An 18,138-nucleotide genomic window follows, 5' to 3' on the forward strand; every position below is an offset into this window, starting at 1 on the left:
AGGGTATTTAAAACTGGGCTCCTGTGACAAGTTATTTCTTCCCTTCCCACCCTACCCTAAGAACTACGCTTATTTAAGTAAGTGTACATAAAGTGTTTCAAATCACTAAAGGTTCTAATAAAGAATGTGAAGTTAGTCACTTTATAAAGCTTCTACTTTTTTTTCCTAGTTCATCCATTTACATGGTTACACAGATTTGTATTTCAGTGTAACAAGGACCTTAATCTTTAAATCATTCACCCTCAGAGTGCTGTGAAGCAATCAAGTATCCATGCTTTACAAAACAAAGAAGCATACTTTGTGAACAAGAGACTAAGGCTAAGTTCATACAAAGTCTGTGCAGAGCAGGATTTCAAACCTTAATTATTGGGTTATTCTTTTCGCTATCGTTCTGCTAACTTTCATTTTTATGTATGAATATCCATACATTTTTAGTTTGCGATTTTTTCTGATCCTGGGTGATCAAGAAAGTGGGGACAGAACATAGTGAAAAAATAGCTAACCATGATGGAAAGCAATTTTTATTTAATATGCTTTAAGAAAACACAAAGGATAAGTTACTCTGGAAGAAAGGCTTTAAATAGGGCCAAGATAATTACTATTATGTATTTCTGCATTCTCCAAAGAAGTCTTCAGAAAATAAAACCCAAGACAAAAGAATAAACACTTTAAAAAGGTCCCATTGCTATTTCTTTCCTTTGCTGTAGATCTATTTTGTGTTGCCAATCCATTTTACTCACATTTGGCTTTGTTAATTCCAGCTTATTTTGTTTCTTTAGGCAGGTCAACACCCAGGGCAAACACATGCAAGCTTCCAATATTCTTGAAATATTTTATTATAAAGCATTTCAGACAAACTTTGATTAAAAAAAAAAAAGTTCTCATCTGTAAAAGGAAACTATTTTAAAACACCATTCATAAAGAAAATAGACTGTTCTTAAGCATCAACTTCAGTTAGAGCTCTTCTGTAATGAAATCTAAAGACAAAACTGATGGGTCAAGAGCTATTCATTTCATATATATACTCATAAAAGGGAGACTAAGATGTTACACAGACATCATGGAGCACCTTATTGTTGATAATGAAACAGGAACACTCGATAGTTAATTCTGGCCTGACAAAGCAGTCCAACATTTAAATGTTTTTCAGTCCCGGAAGAGACAAACCTTTAACACTTCTCATTCAATAATTAAGCCAGCCCTGGGTAAGGGTTAAAGCCACTTCAAAGCATCTAATATGATAAGCTCTTCATTTCATGTACTTCTCCTGCTGATCAGCCAAGATTTTTGCTGAGGATTTGGCATCATAGAAAAGTTCATTTATTTCTTCAATATGCTCTTTCTCAATGCTGTCTTTCCCATTAATCTTGGCAAGCAGGTTGGCTGGGGTCAGTAACTGCACAGCATACCTGTGATCAAACAGAGATGGATGAGTAATTACAATTCAGTGCATCCCAGTGAACTGAATATCCGTAGGGGTGGGAGATTTGTTAGGAAACACACAGCTCTACCGGCAGTATAGAAAGTCCGCAAGACCCTCCAGCACATACATTCCTTAAAGGAGGAAAGAGGAGGATTACCACTCTTTTTAATGTTAGCGCTGTCCTCAATACACCACATCATTGTATGGGAAGAGGGTTGTCTCACTTCCAAGAGTGAGTTACTCTACAGTGTTTTTAGACCCAGTCATACTTAAAGAGAAAAGCCAACTGCGCTCAACTTACCTTAAGGTTGTCTTGGTACCAATTTCCCCTAAATGGTTTAGAGCTTCTTCGCTAATATTAATTCCTTCTGTTTGAGCACGAAGTTTTATGATCTGTTGGGATGAATGAGTAAGTGAGGTACCAGCCCAAACAATTAGCATGCTATACTACTTAGCTTAGTATCTGGGAACTCTGTCAGCTTAGAGATGAGACATGCTGGTGTGGAGAGTTATCCTAGTGTAACTTACTGCTACACCAGAATTTGTAGAATTAAGTCTTTGAATAGGCAAATATAATGTTGAAAAACTGATTGTCACAAAAGGCAGGTAAAGTAACACGGCTGGACTACTAACCCTTCATGATAATTCTGCATGGTTAGCAAAGTACATCTACTAATAATATGAGTATGAGAACTTAGACAAGAAAATGGAAAAAGTATGCAGGAAGTAAGTGACAGCTGAAGTCTTGTGGACAGCTACACCAGTTAGTTACTAAATTTCGCAGTGTATCATTGCCGCTGTACAGCAGAGCTGTCCAAAAAGCCCTACAGAAAGCTACGCCCTTTCCTTAGCAGCTCACAACACGCTTTTTATTCAATTGACAAGAAGATAGTAAAACAAATCAAAAAGTTACTTTCTATGATTCACCTATTCCTGCAAGAAGAAAAAAAAAAATCACTAAGAAGAATCTAATCTTTCAAGAACAGTCTCAGGCTTGTACCAGTTTGAAGATCTTTACAAAGTTGGAGAGCAAGATATCACCAATAAGCCTGAGCATATAAAGCTGTAACAAAAGTGGCACAAGTCTCTCGGTAGTCCGTATTACCAGCTGAGTGATAAGGGGCAGACTGGATAATGATGTTGTGTTGTAGTGCTGAGATAACTCTGGAACTGCAAGCCTCATATAATACAGGTATTTTTCACTTTGGCAGCTTTGTAAACAAGATATCAGGAAGCACTCGTTTAAATTAAAGCCATAAAAATGCACTAGGGGAGTCAGGGTAAGGAACAGAGCAAAAGAGAGGGGCTTGAAATGGCAGGAAGTTGTGCTAAGATATTAATACTGAATATTGGCAATGCTGCTGCAAATTGCAATTTCAAATTGAAGGTTTTTTCCCCATCTTTTAAATCACTCAAACATCACTTTCCATTTATCCAAATACTGCTACCTTACTCTTCCCCTTCTAGAAACAAGGTATCTTGAATGCCACATCTTTAACAACTTTTTTAAAATAACTTTTTAACTAGCAACTTGGTAGAACCTTACTGAAGGATCAGGGCCCAAGCCATTAGCCCAGCAAATACATATATAAATAGGTTGCTATGAAATAGGAAAAGAAGTGTTTATCAGGTAAAATACATGAGGAACAAAAAGTCCCAGTTATAACCTCTACAATCTAACAGCAGGCACGTATGCAAAGAAGTTAGATTACAACAATACCTAACTAGAATATACATAAAAGTGAATTTTCTCCCTATTCTGGTTGCACCAAGGTAACTGTGGGTCTTGCTCTCAGAGCGGAGCTACACAATGGGATTTCTACTTTATCAATACAAAGAGAAATATTCTGAACTGGTTATGAACAAACTTTCAATAGATAAATGGACAATTCTTGTGCTGATAAACAAAGCAATTGTGAAAGGCCAAGGCAAAGAGTCTCACACAGAAACAACAGCCGTGAAAACTTCTTCCTCGCATGAAAGAAAAATGGGAGCAAAAATAGAGAAATAAATTTACGGACATCTTATTTTTAAACCCCCTCAATTGTATTTAGTTAGAAACCAAAGCTAAGTGTAATAGCTCCTCCTCTTCTCCCAAGAGAAGTCGTCATTCAAAAGCGTTAATTTAAAGGAAGATGAGATTATCTGACTATGGGAACATGATTTATGGGACATAATGTCTGGACTCTATTTTTAGCTTTAGGAAATGTTACTGTAAACACCTCCTTTCCCCCACCCCTGGGGCGAGTGGAAATCACAGCACTTACCCAGCTCTTCTGAAAATCAACAGTTCAGAAATGAGCTCTTTTCAGTGTATTATCTGCATGATAGTACAGCACACTAGGCAGGTATTATATGTAGCAACCCTAACAAAAAGTAACTCAAGAGTCCATACTCCTACTACCCTAACTACACAAAATTCACGTACAGTATAGGGAAGTCCAGACAACAGTCTAACATCTCCAGACTCAGGAAAAGTCACGCTTTAAAATTTGTTTTGTATACAGACAAAACATAATCGTATTATTAAATCACTGGGCTGCTTCTACTGTAATCTATACCATAATGCTTTAAAGTGTCCTTTTAGGTACCAAAAAATCATCCTGAGAATGGCTCACAACAGCTGTATGTGAAAAGCTCCTCAAATCAAGTGAAATGAAGCTCTGCCTCTATGTTTATATTCGATAAATGCCTCGGCTTCACCTTGGTACTTATCCAGCAGCAGGAGACTATTATCTCGTGACAACGCTCTCCTCTATTGACGCTATCTCTTAAATAATACAAAGAATTGACATGATAAACAGTAATGTCTTCTGCATTGTGTCACTTCACAGCATTCAGACGCTAATGAGGGGGATCTTTGACACGATGCATCATAATGGCGTCCAAGCATTATAATCGATACACAATACATCGTGATGGCCCCACAGGAAAAGTTTCAGGCATTCAGAAGCATATCTCTGCAACATTTGGAAACGCTTACATTTCCAAACTTGACTAGGAGCACGAAAATCCTCCCAGTTTCAGGAGACAGTCCCAGTAGGTTAAAGCTATAATACACGGCATAGAGGCAAAAATGCAGTGCATGAAGTTGCATTCCTCAATCCCTCTCATCTCTTATGTGGAGGAACAGCCTGAGGTCTGGGACCAAAAGTCCCAAAATGTGACACTTCATCTCATACCAACTGAGAAAGTACTACCTGCTGGAACCTGCAAACTCTACGGAAAGCACATCTGTGCAAGAGATAAGGTCAGCTAACAATTCATGCTATTTCATGCAAGTGAGATGTCACTTTCAGCTCTAGATATGCTTACCAATACAACTCATCAGTGGGTGGAAATCAGACAAAGAAATTGCATGCACAATTTTAACCAGCTTACTGTAAATGGTTACTAAAGCAGCACGCATTTAGGATGTGGTAAGCTTTCTGGCACAAACCCTGGTGACCACAAAGTGTCAAACAGCACTATAGTAACAGAATATACAGAGACACAGCAGTCATCTCAATAGACTAGAACTCTGGGGACTTTTTAGAATTTCTCCTAAAATGCTGTGCATACCTGCTTCATTTCTTGGGGTGTATACAGCATGGTTCGGATAATCATCACTCTATCCAGCAGGTCCAGTGGTATTCCATGAGGAGACACTACATCCTCTGTGCCTCTAAAGGAGAAACCAAACAGAAAGAGATCAGATACTATTCTGAGTTCAGTACATTGATTTTACTAAAATCAGTTTTAAGTGACTACACATCTACTAGTTTACAATTCTTGTGTCTTCCCGTAGAGACACACTCCCCAGATAGAGACAGGAAACATTCTAGTCTGAAGTTCATACTGGACAGCCCGATGGAAACAAATACTATTTCTGGAGCTCTTAAACATGCCACTCAAAAATACTTAGAGGTGGTGCTTTCCTTCATGTTTCCCTGCATTGTACCTTACAATACAGTCTTATCTAATGTTCCAAAGTATCTTCCAGCAAGAAACAAATCATTCTTACTAAGTTGTTTAGCAGTATCAGCAGAAATTATATACACTATCATCTATTTGGAGAACATCCCCTCCTGCTGAATAAGCCATTACTCTGTTTAATCCTTCCCCCAGTCCTTCCAGTGAATACTGCAATGGTTTACACTCCATGCTTGCAATCCAGCAAATTGAGAAGTGGAGGTCTGTGCATGAAGGATAGAGCAGGATCTAGACCCCAACCATTTCATCTGTTTGACATACAACACCCAACAGCAAAGGCTGCAGACACATCTACTCTTGGTTTTCCAAGACCACTGCAATTTGCTGTGAAGTCAAGAGTGAAAGATACCCAGATTTCATGAGATCTATAGAGATCGCAGGTAAAAACAGTAAAGTGCTGGTAGAGAACTACATTTCTAAGCTCAGTGCTAGTATTCAGGCACTGCAGCTTTGGCCATGGTCCTTCTTGGGAAATGAATTAAAATGCCCTGCAATCATCTGCTGTACTCTTGAGTAGATGGTGTTCTCTCCTCTGAAACTATTCCTTCTCTTATGAGGTTACAGAATCAACTATACTATACAATTAATTTTTCCCCGGCCCTTTTAACAGCCATCAGCAGGCAAATCAGAGCATCACTAACTACTTGAGAGAGTAGTATACAGTTAAGAGCTTGCTTTTAAGGACTTAATTTAGCAATATTAGATACAACTACTCTATGGAAATCTTCCTTTCTTAAATCACCATTTTTTCATAACAAGATCTGCAGTGAATCCACCCTGACAGATCTCTATTTGCCCTACTTTTACAAGACAGCCTTTTTGTGCCTTTGCAAAGAGAGTGCTGCAATGTCCACCTTAAACATTTTTGAAGGGCTTATCACCTTAACTTCTAAGCAATGCAAGCAGAGAAAGATTAATACCAGATGAACCACTAAGAGGGAAAGGAATAGCTGGTTACACAGCTGAATTAAATCAATTTAAAGAGTAGCAATCATTGCTAATGACAGCTTGTTTAGACATAATTAGACCTAGACCACAAATTAGCAGTAGAACTTAAGGAAGAATCTGAAAGAGGAGAGCACTTCTACTGAACGTGCAAAGAATGCATTGTGTGGGTGCAAAATATTGAAGTGGAGGCACGAACTGGAATGGAGATGAAAAACAAGTTAGTTGGCAAGACCAAAGAATCACAAAAAGCCAGACCAGCATAGTAGGAAATATCGACGGGTAGGGAGAGGCTGAACTGTGACATGCTTTAACAGTAAGAACAGGAAGCTTAAGTCTGATGCAATAAGGATAGCAAACAGCAAAATGATCCAGAAGAAGCAGAGAACTATGATATTAGAGGTTTGTAGCCCTGGTGCTTTTGATGTCCCTAATGTGCAAGCAACAGATGTGTTGAGATGAGAATGGTAATTGTTACAGATCACCCAGGAAATAAGACAATTCAGAAGCTAATTCAGAAGCTGTTAGAGAAAAAGGGATGTGTCAGTGGAAACAAAAGGAATTCCATCTGCTTTAACTCAGTCAGCCTGGCATTAAATGCCTGTCCCATCATGAAGCTCATGAGCAGCTCTCGAGCACCAATGCAGCTTGTAACCCAGGGATTATCACAGATGTCAGTATCAGAGACAAAAGCCTTCAAAGATTATAACTGCTGATATAGCTCATTCCAAGGTTTATGGACCAATGCAAACTGGAAAACGCAACTTTAGACATCATACCTGATAACGCAGTTTCCTCGATTGGAAGCAAAGATGACAATGGGGGAAATAGAAGATTCCAGTGCTCGGTGCAGGTATGTGAAACATTCAATATCCAGCATGTGAACTTCATCTACAAAGAGTACACCTGGGACTAGCTCTGCAATGCCTTGGTCGATGTATTTATTTACTACCTTATTTATCTCTCCTCGAAGTTTGTCTGAGAACAAAAAGAAACTGTTAGTTGTTCTGCTAATGAACTATAGGTCTGTATGAAAGACTTAAAGCAAGTAAAATTCTCCTTGAATTTTTTCATGGTTTGGTATCTTATCATCACAGGGAAAAATCTCTGTGACGCTAAAATTCTCTGGTATTCCCTACTATATTGGGGAGACATCTGTGCAACAAAATACTTCTAAACTGAACTACTAGCACTTAACTGGGGTAGTCTGTCCCCTCATGTGGCTCGTGAAAAACTATGATTTTTGTGGGTTTGGGGAGTTTGGCGGGTGGGGGGAGGGAAGTCAGTCAAATCTCAGTTTAAAACATAAAACTTAAAGTTTCCAAGCACGGCTGAAAAGAACATCACTGAAAGAATAAAATATTGCTACTGTATTTCAGCGAAGAAGTTGTATTTAACAAAAAAAAAAAAAATAAAATAAGGCTATATAAATTTCTGTGAACATATGGATCTCAAAGCTACACAAGATGTTACATCGATAAATCTGACATTAGAATAAGCAAACTGACCTCTGGAACAGACGAAATACTTCAAAAGACCGCCATTCACGTTAGTATTGAAACAGACTTTGATCTAAATTTAGATAGGCACTTACTGAAACATCATTTCTTTCAAAGCAAAAAGGCGAATAGATCTTTCTGCAGATCTTTTTTTTTCCTCCAACGATGTGTAGGTAGGAAAAGCAGCAGTGCACTTAAAGCATCAAGTCAATAGACAGCTGCTATAGAGGTGTCTAAACCAAAGCAAGGTTAGAGTCTTTAGAAGCCATTTTTCTACTCCACAGAAATTCAGTATGGTTGCTTCACATAAGCATGCATCCTAACAAAATTTTTTAGATTTCTTTTGTTGTTGTTCAGTTTGGCTCTTCCTCAAAGTGTGAGCCTCGCACTCTCTGGCAGGAGGTGTTTTGATAAAGGGGGATGGCACTAGCATTCTAACCTCTTTCTCCCCAGGAAGATAGGTGCAGGGTACAGTATATATTTTATCACTCTATGTGTAAACTAATAACATGTTGTACTGTTTCCAGCCATTGTAATTCTAGCAGCTGTATCAGTGCTTTTTGAAATCTGAATATTTATGAATAAATATTACATAGGCATTCATTTAGAGATGGTGCATGAATAACCCTATTTTTAATCCTTTTCTAACTAGCAAATATATAGGTTATATTGGTCTAAAAATATGCAGGATTCATACCAGTAATTTCAGTTTTCTTAGGCTTCATCAATTGTCCCATCATAGAAAGGATGTCTTGCCCACCCTAGGAAAAGAAAGTTACAGATCAGCTAGGAGGTCTCGTAGTGAACACATACCATGAGAATTTTATAAATCAGGAATTAGTTAAAGAAGTTTTTTGTTGCAGTTAACTTGATACTTTATATCAGCAGTGGTTGATAATCTGTCAAAGGTTAGGTCACTTCACTGCATTCTAAACACAGTATTCTAAACATAATCATTTAGCCACCTCCCCACCCTTTCTTTAGCCTCGTTCACCTGGAGAACATAAGAAAAGAAAATGAGATATCCTCTTTTAAAACAATTGTCACAGAGAAGCTCATAAGGACTAAAATTGTCAGGGAACACAGACTTGGATTGCCTGTGTGCACAGCAGGTGTTCAACCTGTAAACACAGGAACAATTATGCTGAGTTTTAGGAGTTTTGAACACCTTGATTTTTACCATGTAAATGATTTTGTTGGGAAAAGGATATTTATTTTGAAATGGAGTATGTTAAGGGCTTGTGGTATCACACTGTACGGATGCCAGCCTTTAAACAAAGATACTGTATTGTTAGTGGCTTTTGTTTTTGACATAGATGGAATTCCCTCAATACTGGGTCTCTGTAAAGATACAGCAAGAAGTAATTCTCCTACTTTCAATTTTTTGCTGCAGTATGTTCAGAACTCTACTGAAAGTCACAGGGAAATTTAACAAGAGGTTATGAAACATTTCTGAAGGAAGCAGGGACATCAACAGAATCTGCAGCAGCCAAAAATACTTAGTGACCTTTTATCACAGTGCTTTCAGTTTCCACTTCATGGCCACAAAACCATAAACACAGAGCAGAGTAAGTTAATCTGTATTCAGAACTTTCAATAAATAAAATGATGCAGATCTGGCTGCTGCTACCTCACATCTGTAGGCAACTTTCCTTCTCTCTTCCTTGTCAAGAGGAGCAACCCATGCTGCTCTTTTTCTGCAGGGGATGGGGCACAGCAGTGGAGGGAAGGGGAGAGGTAGGTCTGGATTATGCACTAACTGTGAAGTAGCGGATCCCAAATATGTGAAAGCTTTGCTATGGCTATAAGACTGTTCTCTGTAGCGTTAGTAAATGTACTCCGATAAACATTCCATGACCAGGTGCATGAATCCTAACCTAGCAACTGCCTCTTTAACCTGTATGGCAGGGCCACTGAGGCAGCCAACTGCAGCATGACCTCCCTCCAGAGAGGAGAGGTAGACTGGCCTTCATGGTGTAACACCTACTGCTTCTCCTATAGTGGAATCTTTGAGGGTGATTTAGGACAGCTCAACCTCCTACAACTCCTTGATTATTCTAGTAACCATCACACCTATGTCAAATAATTTTTCTGTAAAGACTTCATCTGTGGAGTCAGATACCTGAGGTCGAGCATTGGCCACATCCAAGTCATGCAGGGTGACATCCTGAATAATTTCCTTTTTCTTGTGCACATCCCCCTTTGGCAAGGGAACATACTCTTCAGCTTCAAGGTCAAATTCCGTAGCATAGATATCACACCTGCCTTGCCTCTAAGAAAGAGCAAAGAAGAGAAACCCAGGTATAGAATTAGTTTCAGTGCCAAAACCTTGAGTGACACGAACTTGATAAAAATAAAGGGCTTGGTTCACAATTCCAGTCCTGACAAGCTTCAGCTGACAATTCAGACATCCCACTCCCTGCTTAGCAACAGGCATACCCTATCTACTGATCAAAGCTCAAAAACTCTGTTGAAAAACACCTGATATTTTCAGTGGCAAGAATATTCCACTCCTCTCTCCCCTTCTTTTAACTGTATGCAATTCTTGCTAAAGGACAAATCCAGCAGATTAACTAGAGATTGGGAGAACTGTTCAAGACTCCTTTGTAGGTGGGTGATTTATTATATGATACAAAATATTATGCTCATCCATTAAACAGCAAGTATCGCTGTACACTACTTTCTAAATCAGATACGAAAAGAATGCTAACTAATGCAGTATTCCCTTCTACATGTATATATCTTGTGGAGAAAATACCAGAGCGATAAAAGAAAGATTAAATACACTGCACATGTCAGCCTGAAAATGACTAAAGTTGCTTGGGTTTTTCCCCCCTTCCCTTAAAGATGTCTTGATCTTCCAGAAAAGAAAACTCATCCAGACAGCATCAGTGATAGCTTCCTTGCCAGATGACCTTAATTGTGAACCAGATGACCACATTCTTTCAATGCAAGAGAGAATTTTCTCTCCAGATAAGGAAAACACTGCGCTCTTTTTAAAACTTCCATGTAACCATTTCATGTCAGTTAAGGTTAATAAATTGGAGAGCCTTCTGACAAAGGCAGAGAAAGGTCTGCAAGAATACATACACCTGCATAAAAGTGCAGAACTTTTCTTTTACCTTGACGGCTCCACTGTTTGCTTCAATATAAATAACGTCACCAGTTTCCACTCGCTCCTTCTGCAAGCTTTCAAATATGCTTGGGTCCAGCTGGAGACAAGCGAACATCACAGTTGGTCAAAACAGTTCCATATTGTTATGGTAATCAAGGAAGAGAAATTTAGTCTAAAGCTCACTCCCACCCGACAAAATTAAACTGCAACTCCCCCCAACAATACCTCTAGGATTTTATAAAGCTGTAACACTTGGAGTAGTGATAGAGAATAAATCTGAAAGAACATGCACAGAACTTACTTTCTTACCAAAAAAATCTGCCATCTGAAGGAAGTGACGGTAAGTGCCAGAAACATAATGATAATGATACCAGTTACTATCACAAAGTATGCCTTTGAGTAATGTGGCAATGTATTTATACCTAGGATGCAGCACTTCTCTTGCTTTCTAACAAAACTTCTATAAAAAATCTGGCTATAGTACTGGATTATGCTACTTGATTTCTTGACTCTGTATCCTCTGCAGAGCTGTGTGAGGGAGAGTGAATGTGGAATACGTTAGATGCTTTTGTTTCTCTCAGTACATGTTTATTCACTTTTGCACTGCATTTTCTTGTTTTTGGAGTGAACAAATGCAAGATGATACTTAGCAATGGAGACAGCTTTCAGTTCTCTTGTACTCTAACTGACAGGGAAATTGAACAACATGGACAGAGACTTGTACAAGAAAACAAAGGGAAAGTGAGTCTGAGCTGGCAACATACCAGCTCAATTTCCAGTTCAAATCAAATATTCACTAGAGCATACTCTCCCCATGTAGAAAGAAGGGATGTGACAGAAAGAACAATTTATACCGAAGCAGGCAAGATTTCCCAAAACCATCCTCAAAAATTCAGTTAAGAATCAGGAAACCCAAGACCTTTCTCCTATGTCTGTTATCATAAACATGAATTTATAGCCAGGGTCAGTGTGAGCGTATCACTGACTGAGACAGATCATAGTTCAGATTCCCAACTCAGCCCATTTTTCTGTGGTACCAGTAAATGCTGCAAAACTGCATCAGGATCTCTTCCTGCTTAAACTCTCCTTTAACTTGTTGAAGACATACAAGTGTGTGCTGCCAAACAGAAAAATAACAGGAGCTGCTAACTGAGTGATGGGTTTATCCCCAATTTCAATTAGTAGGAGACAAGACTAACATCTAAATATTCTACACAAAGCAGGTAAACGTACACGCTCAGGATAAAGTTGTCTAGCAAAAGAAAACAGCCTCCTGACATCCCCACTCTACAGAGATGGGGATCAAGAGCTTAAAATGGAAATAAGAAGTGCTAAAAATAGAAGATGCAGACCTGAAATACTTAAGGAAATTTTTGAGACTCTACCATACATACCTTCAACTGTTTGGTTCCCTTTGCAGTTTTGAGTCCTATAATTACGTGGCTAATGGTTTTGCCATACCCCCCCATAGGATTTTCAGTCTCACATGGAGTTAGTTCTGTGACTTCTCCTTCATAAACCTCCTTGGTCTCTTTAATCCTCAACCCTGCAAGAAATTGTTTAGAATAGTTTCAGTACACAAATCAACAGCCGCATACACTCAGGAGTCTGCTGCATTGCTGCCAACAGAATGTAAGGTATTATTAGGCTGCATTACATTTAATGGTAATTTTTTACTTTCAAAAGGAGAAAGATCAATTATTGTTCTTTTCTTCAATATTAAGTGAGAATATTCATCCTGTGTCATCAGAGCGAAAGTTCAGCCCAAGTTCTGGCCTGCAAAACAGTTTATTAAACTCTAAGAAGTTATCTTCTTTCTGTCTGTTATTAGTTCTTGAAGCAAATGTCTGTATCCTCTCTTTTCCCTCCCCCAAAGAAGGGATTTGCTTGATTTGTTCCCCTACGCTAAAGTCAGAGAAACAGTCCATCTTCTGAAACTGAAGATCAGTGACACTAGTATAACCGCGAGTTTTACACAATTTTTGTACTATCAGAAAAGCCCTGCAGAGTAAGGAAAAAGACAGGAGAGAAAAAAAGTAACTTCACAAAAAACTTGAAATTTTAGCAACTGAGCTAAAAATAACATAAATTGATTAACAGGTATTGTGTCAGAACCTCATAAAATTAATAAAAGGTTAATGTATCATTTAAAATATTTTCAAGTTAATAGCAAAAGGTATTTTTTTAGATAAATTTAGCAGAATCTGCTATAATGCAAATTTAAAACTATTTCAAAATAGCTGACGACGACATCCTTACTTTCTTGGTTTTCAGACAGTTGAGCAATCATCATAGTATCTGGGTATCTTCTATTCCAGTCACAACTATTGTAATTAACTAAGTTATTTTAAATTGATGAATAATATAGAGCTGAAGAGTTTTACGGTTAGACTGCTCCAAAGAAAAACCACTATCATCACCACAACCACTACAATTATGCAGACGTTCTAACTACATAAAAGTTCAAAGAACCCACATCTGAAGAGACTCTATAAAGTATTTTATGAGACACACATGCCATACCAAAAATGATGAATGGGCTGTAACAAGATATAAGGAAGTCATCCTGCCCAGTCTGAGGCTATTAGGACTTTATAAAACTTTCCTTGTTCCGTAACTTTTCATTTTGCTTTGAAATAGATCAGACACTTCACCAGTAATCTTCAGTTGCTGATAGGGAAATATAAAGAACTGACAAATATGAGTCTGTCTCCCTCTACTGGACCCAAATTAAGACTAGGATTTGAAATGTGAGAAATAGGTTAATTGTGGATAACGTGATAATTGCTTGGTAAGAAATGTTTGCTTTCTCTTATTTAGCACTACGTAAGTTCTACACAGAAGTTAATTTCAGTAATTTTTTAAAATGTTTTATCAGGTATGTCAAACATCAGACAAAAAAATTAATGAACCTTGTGAGTCATAAAACTGACCTAGGCAAGGCTGCATCACATAGGCTACATATGCAAGGAATGTGAAGCAATATGGGAACCGCTGGTGCTGAGAAGTGGACATTCACAGGTTTGTTTTTCCTTTTTGTTTTTCAACTTTCAGCGCGAGCTCTATTCTGCTCTGAAAAACTGGAAGCCCATTTGTGTTTGGGGTATATTTTGTATGCTGCTAAAGCACATCTTCCAGTTTCCTTTCATCTGAAAAGAATCCAATTCACATGATCAGAGTCTGCTCCACAACACAAACCAAACCTGAGTCAGTGAGGACAACCTAGAGATTTGCTTCAAAAGCATGCCTCTAATCTAAACTAATGTGCTCATATAGATGTGTCCATAGAAAATATTTACAGATGAACATGATCTGAACAAAGGTAATTGATGCTTTGAACTTGCTGCTGATTATCCTTTGTTTTCAAATGACTCTGCATGTATCAACTATGAACTTCATTCTCAAAAGAGCTCTAACTTAAACAGAGACATTTCCTACTTACAAATCAGAGGCATGAGTCTAAGAAGGCAATTGTGGGCTATTTCATGTTTTGGTTCAATAGCACTATATGGAGTTAAATAGCGCTTGTTTGATTTACTGGCAGTTACAATTTGGAGACACAGGGAATAGATATTTTATTTAAGCAGCTATTCCAGTAGTTATTTTTTACTGCAACTGAACTGTAACATTAGCTACTGTCATCATCCTTGCCAGCTGCTAATAAGCTCTACACGGGATTAATCTCTCTCAGCTGAAGTTTTTTTAACGTGTACAACAATTCCATCTTCCCATTTCCCACTCTGTCCTTTTATGTTTCTTAGGTATTACAAACTCTCTACTATATCCCAAGCAGTACTTGGCCATAAGACTATGTCAAGTCTGTTATTAAAAGACTCCCAACAATAAAAATTCTGTAAACTCGGAGTCATCCCAGTTTCCTTATACAGTGATGGGTCCAAACCAGTCAGATGGTTGTTTCCAAGAAAAGAAAAAAAGAAGTAAAAAATTTATGTTAACAGCCCTTATCATTTTTATAAATTGAGGTGGCTAAACCCTCTGAAAGTAAAATGCATAATATGAGCAACAGATGATGTGTACAGAACCTGCTAATAAGGAATCATACACTCCCACCCCCACCCTGCAAAAAAAGACAACTCTAAATGAATACTGGTTGATGTGTGAGCTGAAGCTCCTCTTGCACCCAGTCACAGCTGACATTGCATTGTGCATACAAAGTATTTTTTTTTAAAAACGCACCCTTGTAAATTATTTATTTATTAGACAGGGAAGCTAAAACATAACTGAGATTTAAACATGTTTGGAAAATGTTCCATTATGAAAAATGGTAGTTACTAGACCCTTAAAATATTTCAGATTTTTTTTTTTTACACTGATAAAAATACTCAATAAAGTTTGTGTTATGAAAATGTGACATGGAATTCAACAGAAAGGAATAAAAGAAGTTCCATCTTTCATTAACACCAGTATTTGTTTAGAAGTGCCTCTCTATTGACATTCAGGGAATGCAGGGAACTAACAATGTAGCTGGCTGTTAAACCTTAGAGAGTTAAAATACTGCTGTCTCTAGAAATGACAACATGGATGGCCTAAGTTTCATCTGTTGGTTCAGGTTTCCAAATCTCTGACAGGGAACTTCATCACATCAAGGAAATATTGCAGACTACTCAAGTCTCTGGCTTCCCTCCCCCAGGCCCTGCCAGATTCATGGTAACTAGACGACCAGGGACTACTGAGAGTTGCTTTCTTATAAAAATCAATGGAATACTTTTGTTTCACTGCAGAACTGAGAGACTTCTTCACCTTACTGCCACCGAATACTTAGATGAAGTCCAAGGGGAAACATCGTACAGAAACCATGAAAATTAACTGTTAATATGTTCAGTACTAAAATCAGTTAGGCTATCTTTAGCCAACCCTCACACAAACAAGGGCCACTTCTAACTGCATTTATCAGCTGTCAGCAGCGATCATATAAGAGATTTTAGATATTCATTGAGGTTGTGTTGCAAATTTAACCAATTTACATCAAGCTTGTAAAAGCACTCCAGAATTGAGGAAGACATTAAGTTAAAGTATTTATTTTGTTGGCATGGACCCTTCTTTGTGCTCACTGGAATACTAAGTCAGGCTAACACTGCCATTTGGGAGTCCCTGATTAAGACTGTTTGCTTAGTAGAGTGAAATCACTAAAATAAAAAAGGAGAGAGCATTTTTCCATCTGCAAGTATTTCTGCTAACGTAAGAAACTAAAAATAATTTTTCTTTCAGCTTTATTCAGAGTCACAGGCAAAACCAGCAGATGAACCTGGAGGATAAGAGGAGAATCTGGGCAAGTAGAATAAACCATAATGCAACAAATTATGGTTTATAAACAGAAAACCTGACTCTACTACGTGTGAAAGAGATTCACTAAATTAAGATCAGCACTTTAAAAAAGTACAATAATCCGAAAACCATCATGACCACTGAAGAGTTTTTCCGTTTTAGATGACTGGAAAAAAGCAAAATAAGTATCATGCAAATACTTAATTCTTCTGTTTTTCTGAAACTTACCAATTGCACGTCGGAAGTTTTCCATTAGAACTTCTGTTTTCTTGATCTCAGTGGAATAGACCTCACTTCCAACCATAGGACAAAAGGGAACTTTACTTCCCAGTTCCTGAGCAATAGCTAAAGCCAAAGCAGTCTTAAAAAAAAACCAAAAACAAAACCCACACATTTTTATGAGAATTAACAAAGGATTCTTTCTGCACAAAGTTAACTTTCCTCATCATATCACCTTCCATACATCAACTATCAATTTAGTATTAAGACTATTCTGTCTGTCATATTTCTCACAAATAACAACCCTCCTCCCTCCCAAAACAAGTTAGACACATATAAAGTGACTTTTATCAAAGATGTACAAAACACCTTGAAGAAACAATACTGGGCATTTGAATTTGACATCTGATACAAATGCAAAAAGCCTTCAATAGCCAGGGAAAAGAAATAAACAAAGCAAAAACTATTTATGCTTTTAATAGAAAATTAACTTCTAAGACTCTCCTTCAGAGACCATATTACCTACGTGTTTGGCAACCTACGAGAGATGGTTTCACACTAATGATGCCTGAACGCAGCACTGGATACTGCCAACGTTGATGACATGGCAAAAATCAAAACATAAAGCAGGAAACCATGTCAATACATTGACGAAAAAAATTCCAGTAGATGAAAACATTATGTAACCACCACCCTAAAACGGTTTTGGCAACAAATTAAAATAAAATAGATTTGGGAATACTTCATTTCATATCAAAAAAGAAAAATAATACCTTGCCAGTTCCAGGAGGTCCTGCCAACAGCACAGCTCTGCCAGCCATTTTCTTGCTTTTGATTAGTTCCACTATAACCCCACAAGCCTATAAGTTAAATAAGTATTTACACTGTTAACACAAGTATTACTATAGTATCTTTTGTTCCAATATTACTAAAGTGTTTAGAAATACTAGGTTTTGTGAGCCCACTAAAAATAAAGAGGATTTCAATTTCATGCACATAAAAAGGGAGGTAAAATCAGAAAAAAACTACTTCCTACAATCATTTTATCTGACACAGACATTAAAAAAACAAAAAATCACAGACAACAAAACTCAACCTAAGAGCACAGACTCCTTTCCCCCTCCTGGAGTTGCACGCATACATAAACGTTTAAAAATACAGCAGGAAATGAATCTGTGACTTTCAGAACGACTGATCAGCTAAAGCACCTGCCCAGGGCCACACACCGGATTGAGACAGAAGCCCCAATACCCACTTGCACCAAATCTCTTCACTTTTGGTAGGTTTCACTGCCTTTGATACCCCAATTTCTAAGCCTAAAACCCGGGAGACAGCCACCTGCCCTTGCCGCCAGCCAATGCATAAAGCAGCGGCGTAAGGAATAGCCTTGGTTACCCCATCGCTCCTCACACAGCAGCGGAACAGAGGGAGGAGCCCAGGAAAGACTTTCACTCACTAACGAGACTTACAGGCACCCAGCACAGATCGGACCTGGCCCCCGCGCCGCCCGGGGCCCCCGAGGCTTCCACCTCAACCGGGCTGGAGGCTGCAGAGCCCCAGGGGGGCCCCGGCTGGGCCCTGCACACACACACACCCCGGCCCCCCCACCCCCGCTCACCTCCCGCGCATTCTCCTGCCCCACGAGCCCGGCCCCCGCCGGCTTTTCGGTGTGGCGCGCG

The 18,138-nt window shown here is 38.4% G+C and overlaps 1 protein-coding gene across 1 annotated transcript; it reads right to left on the reverse strand.

The window, feature by feature from the left end:
- Positions 1 to 505: 505 nt before the first annotated feature.
- On the reverse strand, positions 506 to 18,132 carry RUVBL1 (RuvB like AAA ATPase 1). Its single transcript, XM_009284556.2, has 11 exons — positions 18,078 to 18,132; positions 17,233 to 17,319; positions 16,469 to 16,601; positions 12,349 to 12,500; positions 10,962 to 11,051; positions 9,962 to 10,111; positions 8,537 to 8,600; positions 7,120 to 7,318; positions 4,985 to 5,087; positions 1,725 to 1,816; positions 506 to 1,409 (listed from the first exon to the last, which is right to left on the reverse strand). The coding sequence occupies exons 2-11, from the start codon at positions 17,278 to 17,280 to the stop codon at positions 1,250 to 1,252; spliced, it is 1,191 nt and encodes a 396-aa protein (XP_009282831.2). The 5' UTR covers positions 17,281 to 17,319; positions 18,078 to 18,132; the 3' UTR covers positions 506 to 1,249.
- Between the last annotated feature and the right edge of the window lie 6 nt (positions 18,133 to 18,138).

This window comes from Aptenodytes forsteri, unplaced genomic scaffold, assembly GCF_000699145.1.
Source record: "Aptenodytes forsteri isolate BGI_AS27 unplaced genomic scaffold, ASM69914v1 Scaffold53, whole genome shotgun sequence".
In the NCBI taxonomy this organism is placed as follows: Eukaryota; Metazoa; Chordata; class Aves; order Sphenisciformes; family Spheniscidae; genus Aptenodytes; species Aptenodytes forsteri.

What these genes read in the sequence shown, in the direction of transcription:
- RUVBL1 (XM_009284556.2), bottom strand. Translation starts at nt 17,280, where the DNA reads ATGGCTGGCAGAGCTGTGCTGTTGGCAGGACCTCCTGGAACTGGCAAG. An exon ending in AAACTTCCGACGTGCAATTG is followed by an intron (nt 12,501 to 16,468) that starts GTAAGTTTCAGA and finishes AATTTCTTGCAG; the next exon opens with GGTTGAGGATTAAAGAGACC. An exon ending in TGGCCAATGCTCGACCTCAG is followed by an intron (nt 8,601 to 9,961) that starts GTATCTGACTCC and finishes TTCTTTTCCTAG; the next exon opens with GGTGGGCAAGACATCCTTTC.